This window comes from Fringilla coelebs (assembly GCF_963513975.1).
Source record: "Fringilla coelebs genome assembly, chromosome: 5".
Lineage (NCBI taxonomy): Eukaryota > Metazoa > Chordata > Aves > Passeriformes > Fringillidae > Fringilla > Fringilla coelebs.
Window position 1 is genome coordinate 14,801,376 of NC_140033.1, and position 16,266 is coordinate 14,817,641.

General features: G+C 37.9%; 1 protein-coding gene across 1 annotated transcript in view; it reads left to right on the forward strand.

Annotated features, from left to right (window-relative positions):
- SLC2A13 (solute carrier family 2 member 13) overlaps positions 1-16,266 on the forward strand; it is a 135,149-nt gene that overhangs the window by 87,981 nt on the left and 30,902 nt on the right. Inside the window, exons 5-6 of the mRNA XM_084205931.1 lie at positions 8,736-8,899; positions 12,955-13,075. Of these exons, the coding sequence (XP_084062057.1) occupies positions 8,736-8,899; positions 12,955-13,075 (285 nt within the window). The remainder of the gene's footprint in view (positions 1-8,735; positions 8,900-12,954; positions 13,076-16,266) is intronic.

Here is a 16,266-nt window from a genome sequence, read left to right on the forward strand (position 1 = left end):
TGTTCTACCTAGCTGAGAATTGTAGCACCCTGGGTGTCACTGTTTGGTACATTAAATTCATTTCCAGTAAGGAAATATATGTATCAATGGGTATAAAACAGATTGTGTAGTGAGGATGTGATTAGATTAATTTTTCACTATGTTGTGGCATTCATACACAACTAAAGAAATGTAATTATTCTTCCTTATTCTTTGTCTCCATTTTTTAATTAAGAAAGAATACCTTCATTTTTCTTCACTTTTCTCTTGTGATTAGTGTTTGCCAAGTGCAGAGCTTAGTGCTGATGCTATTACTGCAGCCTTTTGAAGCATTTTTCAAGTACCTGTCACTTGAGCACATGAATGCTGAGGCTGTGTTGAGAATTGCTGCAAGTTATGTTCAAAGCAGAGCCAGTCCGTCCCGTATTTCTTTCCAGAAGAGGCTCCTCATATGGAAAGGAAAATGACCTTGACAGCACTTTCTTAATCAGAGTCTGAAAGGTAGCAAAAGACAATTTTAGCTTCTTAACACTTCAAAAGAAAGATCTGGATTTCATTTTCATTCATTGCCCTGAAGAATAACCTGACTCTTCATCTCCCCCTTTTGGACATTTCTCCCTGTCCAACTTATTTCTAAACCGTAACACAGACCTCCAGAGTGTACTTGTGGTGAGCATAAGGAGAACTGATCAACACCTACTTTGTCTCCCTTTTCTTTTCTTGCTGTTTTCAAGTATTATCCACATATTAATCTTCTCATGAGAAGTGTGGAAAGGTATTTAAAACTTTGCAGAGGAGAAACAAATATGAAGAAATTAAATTGCATCTCCAAGGTTACAAAGTCATAGAACTGAGATTAATATTTGGATTTTTTTATCTTGGCATTGAGCTCCCATGATGAATTCTGAAGGACGGAGAACATAAATTTAATGTAGTCAAGCTGTCCTTGCACATTGAATAATTGGTCTGAATTGGATAAGCTGCCAGGGATTTAAAACTTGGCAGCTTAATTAGTTGCAACAAGGAAATGATAAACATGAAAGCGATCTTTACCTGGAGGTAACAAAGCAAGACTGTGGATGTGGAAAGTATTTGCTCAAAGCAGTTAAACACAAAGACTCTTCTGTATCTATCCTTTATTAGGTGTTTCCAAGTAACAGTGATTTATTTCAGAGAGGAGGTAAAATATATTTTCAAAAGGGACTCAAAAATATCTAGCATAGAATCTTTTGAGCTGTTTATTGATTTTGTGTCGAAATTTTCATCCAACTTTATCTAAAAATTTGTTTTACATGTATTTTCTAGCAGCTTCACTGAATTTTCAATGCGAAGTATATGTAAATACTGTACATAAGACATAGCAGTAAATGGTGGCAGCAAGTTCTCTCCTATGTGGTTAAATCATACATAACTTTTAAAGAACACTGTAAGATGCTCTGTATAAATTTAGAATGGAATTTCCCTGTTGAATAGAAGTATACAGAGTGTAATACACTCCAGGGATTATCCAGGAAATCTGATGTGCAGCATATGGTTCACAGATTAAAAGGTTCCTATTCTGCTCTGTAGAGAATCTAGCTCTATTACATTAGCCTTTAGCTCTGTATTACAGGAGTCTCTGCAGTGCTTTCTGTTGCTGCAGCAGTTTTGATCTGGTGCTTAAGCACTCCTTTTTGTATCCAAGAGCAATGTGTTTGTCCCTTCCAACAGGCAGCACATTCACAGCCCCTCACTTTGCTGCCATTGTGCAGGCTATGCTGAAACATATCTCCCAGCACACTAGAAATGTAGTGTAGCCCTCTGCTAGAGGTTTGTTTTGTAGCTGCTTTAATGAGAATTGTTCTTACCAAACAGCAACTGGTGCAGACGTCACCAACTTCGCAGCGCTGGGGAAATGTTTTTGCACTCACATAACAAATAGGAAAGTGCCAGCTAAAAGCTAAATCCTTGGAGGAGTGAGTAAATTCAGTTTCCTCAGGTAAAATTGCTGAAAGAAGCTCAGCTGCAAGTGGTTCTCTAGTGGTACTAAAAGCTTGTTCTGGGTCTTTACAGCTGATACATTTTTCTATTAAAGGTTTTGGACTGGGAATTATATTCCAGTTCTCCCCTCTGCTGTAAGCAGAGCATCTCTACAAAGCACAGTCAGGGCACAGAGTGAAGCAGCATAGGGAGGAAGAGGTCTAGTGGAATTCTGAGGCTAGAGCATCAAAAATTGAGACTGATGCTTTGTTTATTGGCAGAAAAGCAGAAATGCATAGTTGGGATGCTTGCAGATTCTTTTTTAGTAAGTGAGAGTGAAAGAATGAGGCCATTCTGATAAGTTTTACTGTTGAAACTGAAGAGGAAATTTCAAAAGCATCATTCAAATTCTGCATTCAGGTAGATTAATCATTCAGACATCAGAAATTAAGTCCTTTGGGTTTTTGATTGTCATTTATGTGCTATGTTAATGAAATCCTATGGTTTTACCCATCCTGAACATGAATTGAAAAAAATCTGTCTGCATTGGTGATTCCACCATAAGAATTTTTTTGGGGTCTGCCGTGATTTTTTCCTTTCTCTGCTAGAACAGATGGGACAAAGTACAACAACAACCAAAAAACTGTGTAATACAAGCAGACACTGCTGAATTAATATTCACACTGCACATGTTTAAGTTTGTTGTGCAATTACATTTGTTTTCTAAGCAAGGAGAATATGCAAGTCTGTTGAGATCTTGATGATGTGCAGTGTATGTCTGAAATCTATCACAAGGGTAATATTTGATTATATGAATATTAAAACCTGAGACTGGATTTGGAAATTTCAATTAAAGCACCACAAGTGAGTGGCATGGATTTGAAAGACACTGAACATCTGCCATTGCTTAGAATTTGGGTCCAGAAAAATTGAAATATATGAATTCTTGAATGCAGATTTAGAATGGTCAGTTGAGGTTGTCAAAATAGGATATTTTTTACCAAAACCTATACTCCTGAATATGAGCTCTGATGGAGTCACTCCAGAATTACCCTTTGGGGTTTGTTTTGTAAACAGTCCTGAAATGACTTTTGATAGTACGGGTACATCTGTGCATTTAAGTCCAGGGAAGACTTTTGTGCCAGTTATTTCCCAGATTTTTTTTTTTCCTTTTTAACAGGACATATGCTTAAAACTGTTCCTAGTAAGGGCATTGTGCCCAGTAGTGACTGCAGCTACAGTGTAGTCATGTGCACATATGCATGCTGCTATTCCTCATTGCTCATCGTGGAGTTTTCCCTGAATGAATGTGGGATTGGTGCCAGTAGGTTTTTAAGGTGGTGGTTTTGTTTTGGTTTTTGTGTGTGTGTGTTTCTGGTTCTGGTACAGGCTAATTAAGAATGAAATGAAAGTGTATATGTAATGTAACACTGTTAAAGAAGGCTTGCACCATTTATTCCAGCATCAGGTGTGTGTTGGGGTCATCACAGGGCCTTTAGGTGCTCTCCCTACCAATGCAGCAGTGCCAGAGGCTGCTGTGGCTGCCTTGCTCTGTTTGGGCACTTCCACCCTGCCCCATGTGCCAGGGCCTTTCCCAGCCTCACCTTGCAGAAGAGTTTCTTCTCACTGAGTCTTTCATTGTTGGCTTTCTCAGCTCTCCTGCCCTTTCTCCAGCCCTGTGTCCTTGCCAATAGGGTCTGAGATTGATTATATTTTTTCCATTGCTTTTCTTTTCAGAAGGACAGTTTGTCATCCCAGTAGCTTTACTTGTGGTTAAATTATTTTCATCTGTTTTGAGTCCTCTTGCCTTTCCAGAAGTGCAGCCCATTCTCTGGCCTGTTATGCTGTGCAAGAGAAATATCTTTATTGCAATGTCTTCTAATTAAAATTGAAAAGCACAGAATCATGGAATGGTTTGGGGAAGAGACCATAAAGACCATCCAGTTCCAACCCTCTGCCATGGGCAGGGACACCTTCCACTAGACCAGGCTGCTCCAAGCCCCACCCAACCTGGCCTTGAACACTTTCAGGGGTAGGGTGTTCACAGCTGTTCCACTGCCACACCACCCTCACAGGAAGGAATTTGATCCTAATATCTAATCTAAACCTACCTTTCAAGATCCCATTGCTCTAAGCATGCTGGCTCCTGGCTCTTTTGAGACTACTGTGTCTACAGTCCCATTATTTGCTGCTGGCCTTGGCTTTAAATTGATTTTTCTTTTTTTTTTTTTCCTTGTGCTATGTACATTCTGCAGGTCTATTGATTTTAATGAGGACTGATTTCATTATTTGGGATCCCAGAGAACTTACAGCAGCCATTAGAATACCCTGGAATATATTAAACCTAATTTAAATTTAACTGAAATTGTCAGAATAAATGAATAATTGAACAAGGTATGTTTTGTGAAACACCTGAGGGATTTTCTTTCCCTCCTTTTATACTCAGTAATTTGCAGGCAGCCCTTATCTGCATTGAGACTCTGGAGTGTCATTATTCTGCTGCAGGTAGTGCTGGTGGATAGCTGCAAATAGTCGTTCTTTCTCTTCTCTCCCAAAAGCCCCAGTGGTCTCCATTTATAACACATGGATGGCACTGGTGATTTTCTTTCATAAAGGTTCTGATGAGGAGTTAGGCACTCATATACTGAGTAAAGGCGCCGAAGACAAGGTGGAAAAGTTGGTATTACTTTGCTTTTTGTTGCAGTGCAAAACATACAAGTGTTATGGACTCCAACCTATTTTTTCTGTGCTGGAAGCTGATCTCTGTTTTAGGAAGAGAAGGAAGATAATGACTTTGTTCCTTCCAGTGCTTTCATTTAATCTTCAGCTCTGCCTATTACTTTCCAGTTTACTTCTTCAACCTACCTCTTCAATGGATTTTAACTGCAGGGCTCTGTCTGAAAAGTTTACAGAACACTATTTTGCAGTCTGATAGATAGTTTGGTATTATTTTCTTGCATAATATTTTCTTCTTTTCATAAATAGATCCAGCTCGTTGTATTTTACTATTTTTCTGTTATGAAGAACAAAACAACTTCTGTCCCCTAAAGTTTTAGGTGAGACCTGTGAAGGACCCACGTGTGTAGGTGAAATAAGTGAATGTGAAAAGCACACTGACTGTTGGCAAAGAGGTATCTTGTGCAGAGCAAATAAGTTAAAAAGAAAAAAAAAGGCTTTTTTCCAATCTCACAGCAGATACTGCAACAGTATTTTCACGTGACCCAATAGGTGTGTGACAATACTGTAGTAACTTAAGGAAGTGAATTTCTTTGTGTATCTTGGTGATCTTAATCCTTTAAAGGTTTTTAATCCCTGTCAAACACTGGTACACTTACTTGGCTTAATAGCTATAGAATTTAGTCTGGACACTAAAAAAAATTCTGTGTTTTCTTCATTACCATAATTATATGGTAATTTTCAAATAATTTTCATGTACCTTGTACAGGGATAACACATGCTATACCAGAGAACTATTGGATGTATATAGTTATCTGTCAAGCAGCACTAAATTCTGAGTGTTTGCATGACCATAAAATACTGATTGCAATAAGTAGCATTCACTATGTCATTTCAGTCTGTGCTGAAAGCATTTATAGCACAGCATTTATAGCATTGTTACTGCCAAACAGGGAATTTGAAGGTTTAATTTAGTTTAAGTGTTTAGTGGCAGCTCCCCAGGTTGCCTCCCAGGTACCAATTCTGAAAAATCTGTTATAGACGTAGAGATGATGTGGCAGCCTTTCCTTGAAGAGCTCTAAGGTTTCTCAGGCTCTAAAGAGAGCCTTAGATTTATTCATTACTTTTACAAGAGTTATAAATTCTGTCCAAAAAGGCTGAAATTCTGGAAAATTTCTAGAAACTTTGTTGGAGTGGACTTAGTATGACAGGTGGGCTGGAGCAGCATCTTGTGGAAGATGGGGACACTCAGAGCAGTGATGGCACCTTATGGACAAACATTGATTTCCCTGGGAGCTGCAAAGCCAGGCATGGTGGGCAGCTTCTCTGCTGCTGGAGATGCCAAGCTGGGAACGCTGATGCATCCAGAGCTGTCTGTAAGATCTGCTTGAAGGCAGGAAATTATCCTTTTCTTTAAACATTCGACATTGGCGCTTTTAAAACACCCTGACTCATTAAAAGAAAAAAGGGAGGGAAAGTGGTTTTGGGTGCTTAATTTCCTTCAAAACTGTGCATTTTCAGTATAGAGTCAAAGGATTAGTCTGAGGAGGCTTGATTGTGGACATGGTTTTGGGTTTATTTTTCTTCAATGTACTGCAGCTTTTGATATAACAGTTCATAATGTTGAATTTCTTGATAATTTTGACATCCTCAGAAATCAACTACATTAAAAATCTGTATATATCCAACTCAGTAATTTTTTGTGGCTTTGTATTTGCACGTATTTATTTGCTTTCTAAGATAGGGTGTTTGCTTAAAAATTCCAAGGATTCACATGTGTTTTAAATTTTCTTTACATTTTAGAAAATAAGCTATTGCACAACTTTGTCCCTGAAGCTGTATTCCCTGCAGGACTTGCAGTAGTAGCTGTGCCTGTATAATACCACAATTTAACCTTTTCCTACCATGTAGCTTTTTTCCTTGTCAGGAAGAACTTGAAAAGACTGATGTTTTGTTACATTAATATACAGGCAGGGCTGCACAGACTTGTATAAAAAATGAGCATACTAAAACAGGTGAACATACTAAATATATTTAGTAGTTATAATCTATGTAAGTGCCCTTTTGAATTTTGGAAATTGAGTTGCTATGCCATAATAACTATGAACATCACTGCTCAACACCCAGGCTTTGGTAACTTGGCATTTGGATTTGCAGATTCTAAAGTTCACTGGTTTGTTTTCCACAGAAATAAAATATGCTGTTTCTTTATGGATAAACAGTGGGCTTCTATTTGAAAATATATAACCTGTGAGTGCAAGAAGCAACCAGAAGGAATGATGGGGGTAAAAGATATATGTTTGTATGGATTAGGCAGTAGACATCTACATGCTTTTATGTGATTTCTTAGTCTTTGCTTTTTTTGACTGTATAGACAGTATGTTATACATTGCTGCTGACAACTGGCAATTTCTGACTCCCCAGTAGAATTGGATTTTAAGATGATTTAGATATGTAGAGTTAAATTTGGCTTCCTGAAACCTTGTCTGGTGGAAGTAAATAGGAGTTTCATAGGAGGTGTCAGCAGGCCAACACTTGACATTTGTTATTTCCCTACCCTTATGCAGAAAAAGAAACGTGTATTGGGAAATCAGAGACTGGATCATTTTGGTGGCTGAAACAGCACAGTACTGTGTAAGGTTTGACAGACTGTTAGCAATTGAATTTAGAGTGCCTTAGGACACAAGGACTCATTAATATTTTGATGTCCATCCTTTATGAATCTCCCCTCCCTAAGAACCACAGCCTTGCTGGGATCTCACGTGTGCAGCTCTTTGATGGGAGCTGAGCCTGGATGAGGCAGTGCAGTCTCTCAGGGTGGGCAGAGACCCAGCCTGACTCAAACCCACGTGTAGGTACCGGCTCCTCGGTGCCAGCAGGTTCGCTCTGGAGGCTCTGTCCAGCTGCTTGTGTGGGCATTGGGAGGAGGAGCTGAGGAAGGGGGCTGGGAGAATCTCAGTTCTTGTGGGAGAGGGGGTAACATCCGGCATAGTCATGGTCAGTCATGGATAGCAGTGTCCTAAGTGGCATCTCAGCATACTGCCCCATCACGGGCTGTTGATTTGAAGTAAAAAGCAGGATGTGCTTGGAACAGAGGAATGGGAGCTGCTGGTATTCCTGAGGCTGGCACATCCGGGCCTTAAGACAACAAGGGGACATAAGGCAAGCTACATATTGACCAGAGACAAAAAGAAGCAGCTTTGACATTATTGATGGTTATTCCTGTGTGATAGCCTGTTGACTGCAAGGTGTTTGAGGGCTTGAGTATTCAGTATTTCAGTCAGCATAAACAAATAGAAGCTGAAAAGGGCTTCTACAGCATCAACAAAAGTACTCGTGTTTCCTTGGGCATTTATCTAGCTCTCCCTGAGATCATGGTCACAAAGTCTGTGTTCATTTGATTGCTGTGAAAAATGGCAGAAGGCTTCCACTCTCCTCCCTTTTCATTTTGCTCAGTTCAATTTTTTATGAGTTATTGTTTGTGTGGAACAATTGATTCCATTTAGAAAGGAGAACATTCTGTCAAATGCTCCTGTTGGGTGCAGTGTGGTGCTAAGGCATTTCAAAGCAATCATTTTGGGGTTAAGACAAAAGAGAGATTTTTGTGCATCTCAGTGGCACTGAAATAAGACTGCAAAATCTAAAACCAAGCGGATGCAAGTGTCACTTGCAATATGTTGGATGCCATAGATTATTTCTATATGACCTTTAAGAGGACTGAAAATCTATTTGATTTTGAGCTGTCTTTCCCTAGACAATATACAGACTGCTAAAATCCCAAAAAGGGCATAAAGCAATGGATGAATATGAAAGGCAGATTAATTTAAATTAAAAATGCAAGCCCCATTTCTAGCAGAATGTGATTGACCATGGAAAATATGAACAGCCAGGAGAATGGCAGTTCATCTCTTGATGTCCTCCAGTCAAACCTTTAGTCAGGTGCAAGTTATGCCTTGGTTATGCCTGATTTCCCAAGGTGATTGTGTGTCAGTCTTCAACTGCATTGTGCAAGAGGTCACACTTGATATTTGTTATCATCTTTTTCAAATTGAATCAGAAACTATAACACGAGCCGAATTGAAATAAGCAGTGTTCTTATTTGTTTTTTCCTCCCTTCACAGGTACTACAGTGCTACCATTTTGCAGATGTCAGGAGTGGAAGATGACAGGCTTGCAATCTGGCTGGCTGCACTGACAGCATTTATAAACTTTATTTTCACTCTTGTGGGAGTCTGGCTTGTTGAAAGAATGGGTCGCCGGAAACTTACAATTGGTAGCTTAACAGGTGAGTGTTTCATTAGTTATTAATTAAAGGAAAATAAAATTTCAAGTGCAATTTTTTTGAAATTCATCTTTAAAGTTACAGTGTTGATGTCATCTTCCCTCTGAAATCTTACAGGTTTTCAAGTCTATTAGTAAAATATCACAGCTAGAGGCTAATTTAAAAGTGACAGATGGTTATTTTTTCAGGTGCTTTTCTCCTTGAAGCCATGTTTTACAATGTTTTCATTTAGTCTTTTTTTCCAGTTAAAGGAATCAAATGCCTGGAACATCACAGGTGGTTAGTTTTTAAATCTCATATTTAATTTTGGGCTTATTAACTGGAATTCAGAACCATCTGATGAAGGTGTACCAGGGAAAGCATATTGCATAGCCATTGAAGCACTTTGTAAAGAGTAATGCAGTTCTCTGCATAGTTACCTGAGAAACAATACAGTACAGTAAATACCTTACATACCTTAATGTGATTTTAATTCACCTCCACTAGGACATACACAAAGACAGAATTGTGGTTTTGTACAATTTGTCCAAATACTCAAACACCATAACTCATCACATAGTCTTTTCTTGAAAGCAGAGAAAGGCAGAGCAAGCAGCCTTCAGTGTGTTCTGTTAGGATGGTAATTCCCTGCTTGTTCCTGCCTTCTGTGTTCGTTTTTGCTGAAGTGATCTGTGACCAAACTTGCCTCTGGCTGAATGTCTGGAAGGTTCAGATGTTTCCAAGAGCAGGGTTTTGTAAAGAGAAACTGTTCCAGCTTCTCTTAAAGTAGTGTTCACAAGTGTTTAGCTGTAAAGGTTTCATGTCTTCATGTTTTGTTCTGCTGTTGCTGTCAAGGATCCAGATTTCTAGTTAGTGCAACACAGCAGAGAGGGACACAGCTGCCGTGGCACTGGATGTGCAATTCCCAGCTCTCAGCTGAGTTAATCTACACCTGAGTATTTGAATGTGTTTGTATAGGCAGAGCAGCAACAACACAGTGACATGAGTTGTTTGGTACACAGTTACTCAAAGCATGTTTCTCATATTTTAAAGATATGAAAAAAAAAAATCTCAAATTGCTACATTTAGTCTGTTCCCCATCAGTTAGAATACATCTCCCTTTTATGTCCTTCTGTGCCTCCTGACAGTCTGTTGTCTTGTCTTTCTGTGGTGTGGATCTCTCCAGGCCTTGCACTGACCCTCTGATTCTTGGGTGCTGCCTCTCCTTTAATGCCTATTGAAACAGAGTATGGATTGATTGATTGATTGATTGATTGATTGATTGATTTTTATTTGGCCCCAATAATTTTATAAGTCTGACCAGCCCCTTCTAAGAGTTTATTGCTTATCTGGACCCAGCTGTATAGCTGTGATAACCAATGGACTTTTCATATTATCAGAGCTCTTTGCTTTTTGGCTCTGCTTAACATATTCAAAGGTTGTGCATCTGAAATGTAGATATAAAAGTCTCTTATAAAGCATATTAGTCATGGATCAGAGGAGGATATAGCAATAAGACACAGAATTAACAATGGAGCATAATGCATTTAAGGAGTTATTTGTTAATGATGTTTGGACACAAAGTAATTGTTTAGTAAAAATGGTCTTTTTTTGTGGCTGGTTGCTGGCTGCCTGTCTGCAGCATCACTTGAGCCAAGCTCTAATGCCTAATGTGGTTTTATCCTGAAGTCCCTCCTTAAGGATAATACAAATAATGACAGTCATGAAATCATACATCATCCCTCTGTACTAGTTAGAATTTTGTCATGCAACATTTGATTTAGGTAGTGGTGGGTATGATATGTTTTCCTTAGTAAGAGGGCTGTGTAATAGAATGATAATTACTAAATCCAGTGATGGATTTGTTTTCCATGTTGAGTTTTCTCATGGGGTAAACATATCTTACAGCTCTACTTTGGTTTGCATTTCTAAGGACATTACAATTTACACTGAGTTATTACTGGCAGCTTCTCTGGTCTTTGGGGAGGCCAGGTATGCCCCAGTCTCCCACTGCATAAAATAAAGACAAAACTACTACTTTTGCCTGCTGCTGCTGCAAGGATGTGGGGCTTTGTTTTTTACTAAAGCCTAATTGATTAGATGTTTATTAGATAAAAACCTGTAAGTATAATCAGAGAGTAACATATTTTGATTAAAAGTCAATATACTGTAATTTAATTTTGTAATCTTGTGCAACTTTTCCTGCTTTCTGAAAACATTTGGCAGAGATGTTTTAGATTTCATTATGTCTTTATCATTCTCAAAATATTAGAAACTTTTGAAAAATGGAACCTTCCAGATAGCATTATGAAAAATTATAGTAAATTTCTGAAAAAAAACCCACTGTTTTAGTTCACTTTACTACAATTACTGATTTGTCTCAGTTTCCTGTCCATTTTATATCTTTCTTTATCTTATCTGTATAATTTCTTTATTTTTCTTCTGCTCTTTTTCTTTAGTTAATGTCTTTCTTCAAAGCTGTTAGTCGGAAAACATGCAGGAACTCTGACAAGCATTTTATTCATTTTATTTGTGTTTTCTTCTTTCCCTTTAGAAATTGTCAATTTGAAAGGTACTTGGGCATTGTACAATTTGTTTCTCTTTTTGTAACAGAGGGGGTCTAAAATATCTTCAGGATATTTCCTTTTTCTTTTTCCTACCTGAGCTAATGATGTACTGTGATTGTTTGGGTTTGTGCATCAGAGAAAAATGTCCACAGAATGAAAACATTAAACTTCCTTTGCCAAGTTTACATATTCAGGATTTTTCCAAAGAAACAAGATACTTACAAAGATACTGGAAGTGACTGTTAGCGTATTTGGTTAACTTAAAAGACGAAGCATATTTAGAACAAGTATAAGTAAAATTATAGACCCTTTCTAAATATATTTGCTGTCTGGTTTATGGCATTTTGAAAGTACAGGACATTTAGTGCAATATCCAGCCTGCCCTGAAAACTGAGATTATTAGTGTACCTACCAGCCATAGCTAGGAGAGAGCCAAGTGTGGAATATCTCATGGTGGGAAGGTGCTTTCTGCACATATAGATTGACTGAGTTTAAGCTCTCAGTTGCCATGGTCCAGCCATTCCTGCCTATTGGCTGTGGCTGCTGCACAGGCATATTCACAGATAACATTATTCTGTAAATGTTATAAATGTTCAGATGTTATTTTTATCTCTGAGAAAGGTTTTCACATACTTTGGTGTGTTTTTTCACAACTTTTTTCACATACTTCTGGTATGTTTGCCAGCTATGAAACCTTTATGCAACACAGATCTCAATGTGTCATCGAGTAGCAAGAGGTAAAGTTTTAAAAGTCTGAGTTTGAGGCAGCTGCAGTAGTATCATGAGTAATGAGGTTTTTCAGTTTTCATTAAAATGATACAGTGTATTGTGTTTGTTGCAAATAATATGAGTTGTGTTCCAGTAATGGCCTGTTGCACAAAGTGTGTACCCTTGTCATCTTCTTCTTGTGATTTTGTCCAGCTTGTGCACAAGGTATTTTTTGGGGGAAATGGAAGCAAAAAGATGGAAGGGGACTTTTTCCCAGCAGATGTTATGTGTGCTCTTTCAAACAAGATATGTTGCACTTTTTGATTCTGTTCCTATGAAAAGTCAAATTTCTCAAGTTTCATAAAAGGAAGTAGAGTCAATGAAAAAGCTGGTGCTACTTTCTGTTTCACAGAAAAGCCTGCAAATCTGGGTGTGGGAATGGAGAAAAGTATGGTGATTTCAAAGCCACTAATAAATTTTACTTTTACAACATAATTTTCAACACCAGAAATAATAATACCTGTTCATTCAAGCAGTCATCAATTCCACAGATTAAAAGAGTTTCAACCTACTAATTTAGTACCTGGACATGAAAGCTGGTGCACTAGACTTTATTATCTAACCTAATTTAGGATGTGGATGTAGAAAAGGATATTTTTCTTAGGTTCTTATCACAACTCCTTAGGGAATGCTGTATGCATAGTGATGGGGTGCCTTGCTTTCCCAAGCAGAGTTTGTTCAATAGAGAACTATTTCATGTGCTCTGGAGAGAAGTGTCACATTGTTCTTTATCTGTGTTTTTAGGTACTGCTGTAGCACTCATTATCCTAGCTTCGGGATTTTTGCTATCAGCTCAGGTCTCGCCAAGAATCACACTTAATCCAACAGATCCTTCACATCAAAACTCCACCTGCACAAAATACAGGTGAGATTTCATGGTCATTCATCCAATCTTCTTGAAGATTGCTTCCAATTAATTTTTACAACCTAGCATGAGTAATAGACAATTATTCACAAAGCCTAGTACAAGGAACTAAGCTAGACATCTAAATTCAAAAATCGAACTTCCCTCTAGAGAAAATGAGACTTTTTCATTAAATTCTCTGAGTATTCCTTTGGAATTTCTTGGACTAAGTAAGGTGGTTAAGTGGCAAATTCCACATATACCTCTTCTAATATATCACACCTGTTACAAGTTACAGTGTAAACAGCATCAGGAATATTGTATAAGGAATTTATAAAAATGCTTGCTGTTATTCATCTGCTTGTCATGTACAGCAGCTGTAAACTCTTCAAGAAGATGGGTTCCTTGCCTGTTGTTTTCCTGAGCAGGAAAAAGTAATGTTCAGAGAATTGCATACCAAGAAACAATTATAATAAATGTGCGGGCTTTGACCTATTTTCCATATGCAGTCATGGTTTCAAATAACATTACTTCTGGGGGTCTAAGAAGGTGTCATTTTCTGTATTTTGTGGGGTTTATTCACATGTGAGTGCTCTTATGTTCATTTAGCTGACAGACTAAAAAATTCCCTATTCAGAGAAGACTAGTTCAGTGGCTGAAGAAATTCTTAATTACGTTCAAAATCTGTCATTTGGTAGCAGAAATGAATATCAAGAAATGAGAGGTACACTTCTGGTTTTGTAGCAATATTGGTTAGAAATACAGACCATGGCTTTTCTTATGCCAGAGCAATGTCTTAGGTGAAAAATTCTGAGGATCTGAAGATTTATAGAAAACTTGGGAGGGGATGGAAGGTCTTCATTGAGTGTAAATAGTCACAAATAACCACAACAAAGGATAGCATCAGATATAATGATTCCTGTATTAAAAATTGTCTTCTACTGCAGAGTCAGCTATAATTTGCAATTTTTGAGATGGGCCTGTCTACAAAATGGCAAGTAGTTAGGCTGGTTAAAAGAGGTGAAGGGGGAAGATGCTCTCCTTTTGCTATCAGATTAAAACAAACATTAAAACAAAAATGGGAGAAGGATTTGCCTAGTACTTCAGTTAACTGTTTGGGAAGGATGTCTGGAGAGAAGAGATGCACCCTTTGCAGAACTCATAATTTGTTATTTAATAAAGCTAGATGGTTAATGTAACCTGAAACAGTATAAAATTTATGTACAGGAAATATGTATAGTCCTACTTAAAAAAAAAAGAAAAATATTCAACAGAATTTTCATGTTTGAGTTGACCACAGCCAGTCAATAAGGAAATTTTCATGGCTTTCAATGTGTGCACTTCTGGGCAAAAGTATAAAAAATTAAAGCAGATAATTCTCATAAAGACATGCTGTTTCATGAATTATTGGAATACTTGTAACCTGTTTTGATTTCTCTTTCTGATGTGAAGTGGGGAAAAGCAGATAAGATAAAAATTCAGAGGTTCTGGAAAAAGAGCAATAAAATAATTTAAATATTTCCATTTGAGAGTATTTTGAAGCAGAAGGAGCTTTTTGTTTAAAGATCAAAGTGAATGGAGGGGGAAATAATGAGCAACATATGGGAAAGCTTTAGGTGCTTCTATTTTAATCTTATGCTGTACTTTAGTAGAGACACAAAAGCCAGGAGAGCTGAAAATAATAAATGGATGCATGTGCCCACAAAGCATAGAATTAGGCTACAGCACTCAGTATTTAAAAGGTTTGTACAAAAAAAGTAGGGATTGAAATGCCTAACAATAACTTTCACACTTGTATACCTAAAGCTGTATAAATTTTTATGCCTCAAAACATCACCAAACTGTGATCCAGATGGAACCAAAGGAGGAATTCCTTCAGCATCATGAGTATTAGTATTTATTATTTCTGAAGGGTATGACATACAAGCATATATTTGACTTGGAAAAGTGGCTGTGCCTGCTTTCTATGCACATTGTCAATAAGCTGAATGAAATATAAAATATTGGTTTTGTCACAAGAAAGTAGATGGTGTTTTTTGTATTCCACTTGGGTTAGAAGAACTTCAGCATAACATTTATGGTCTTGGAAGGAAGAGGAGATGGGGACTGCAAACTGAGAAAAGCTGAAGGCTGAGCTTTGTGACTCTCCTCTCTCTCCTTTTCTGGCCTTGGAGATATTCCCCATGGCAGTTATAAAACTGAATCAAAAAGGTTCCAAACCCGAGGCTTTGGAAGTAAAAGTCTACTCTGTATAACTCAATCTTGCATATTTTCTTTGCTACTCTAAGAATAATGGCTTTACTGTACAGATATCCACAGTGAGGGGCAGCAGGTATTGCTGTAGAGACAGGTACACACAGAATATCCAATCAAAGTAAAGGGAAATAAATTACTGGCAGTGGTCCCTTGCTCCTTAACCCATATTTTAGCTTGTTCTAGTAAAACTGCTGGTGTCTCAGATTGCTTAGCATTGTATCTTGCAAGTCTTCAAGAGGTCTCAGAAAGTTTGGGAAAAGCAAAAGGCAGCAGGACTTCAGAAGATGAACACATAATGCCAGCTCCCTGTAGCTGCTTTTAAATATGTGCCTGCACAAGGCAGCTGGTAGTTCTCCTCTTCTTATGGGCACACAGTGCTTCCCTGAGCTGAGGTAAAGTTAAAGTTTAAACCTGATTGCAGCTTGGGCATTTCAGAGTGTGGGGCTGTTTCCTAAATATCATTTGTGTCAAAAGGTATTTATAAGTTATGAAAACATCAGTAGAATTTATTTTGCTGGCAGAAGCTTCACTGATACTGCACAGAGTAAAAATGTTTTTTATGTTAGTAAATCCATTGGGTTAAAGTGTGGGTGTCCATTAAGGAACCCTTAGAGCTACTACAAACAGTCTGTTTGCTTGTTGTTCCTTCAGATCCATGTTCCTTGCAGAGACTGATTCCTGCTGCTAGAATAACAATGAGGATGGAAAGACTAGCAGATAAAGAGCACAGTCATTGTCCTAACTCCAAAAAGCATGTAGGGCTGAGTACTGTGCTCTCAGAGAGCTGTGCCATGCAAATGGAGTTACAAGGCACCTGTGCGTGGCTGCAGAAAACAAGCCAGTAAGATATGATGTGCATAAAATAAATAAAGTATTTTCATTTGGTCTGGAGATGTACAATATTATAGTTGAACAGCCAAAAAATAACTCATTAATCTGTGAAGAAAAAAAGAATC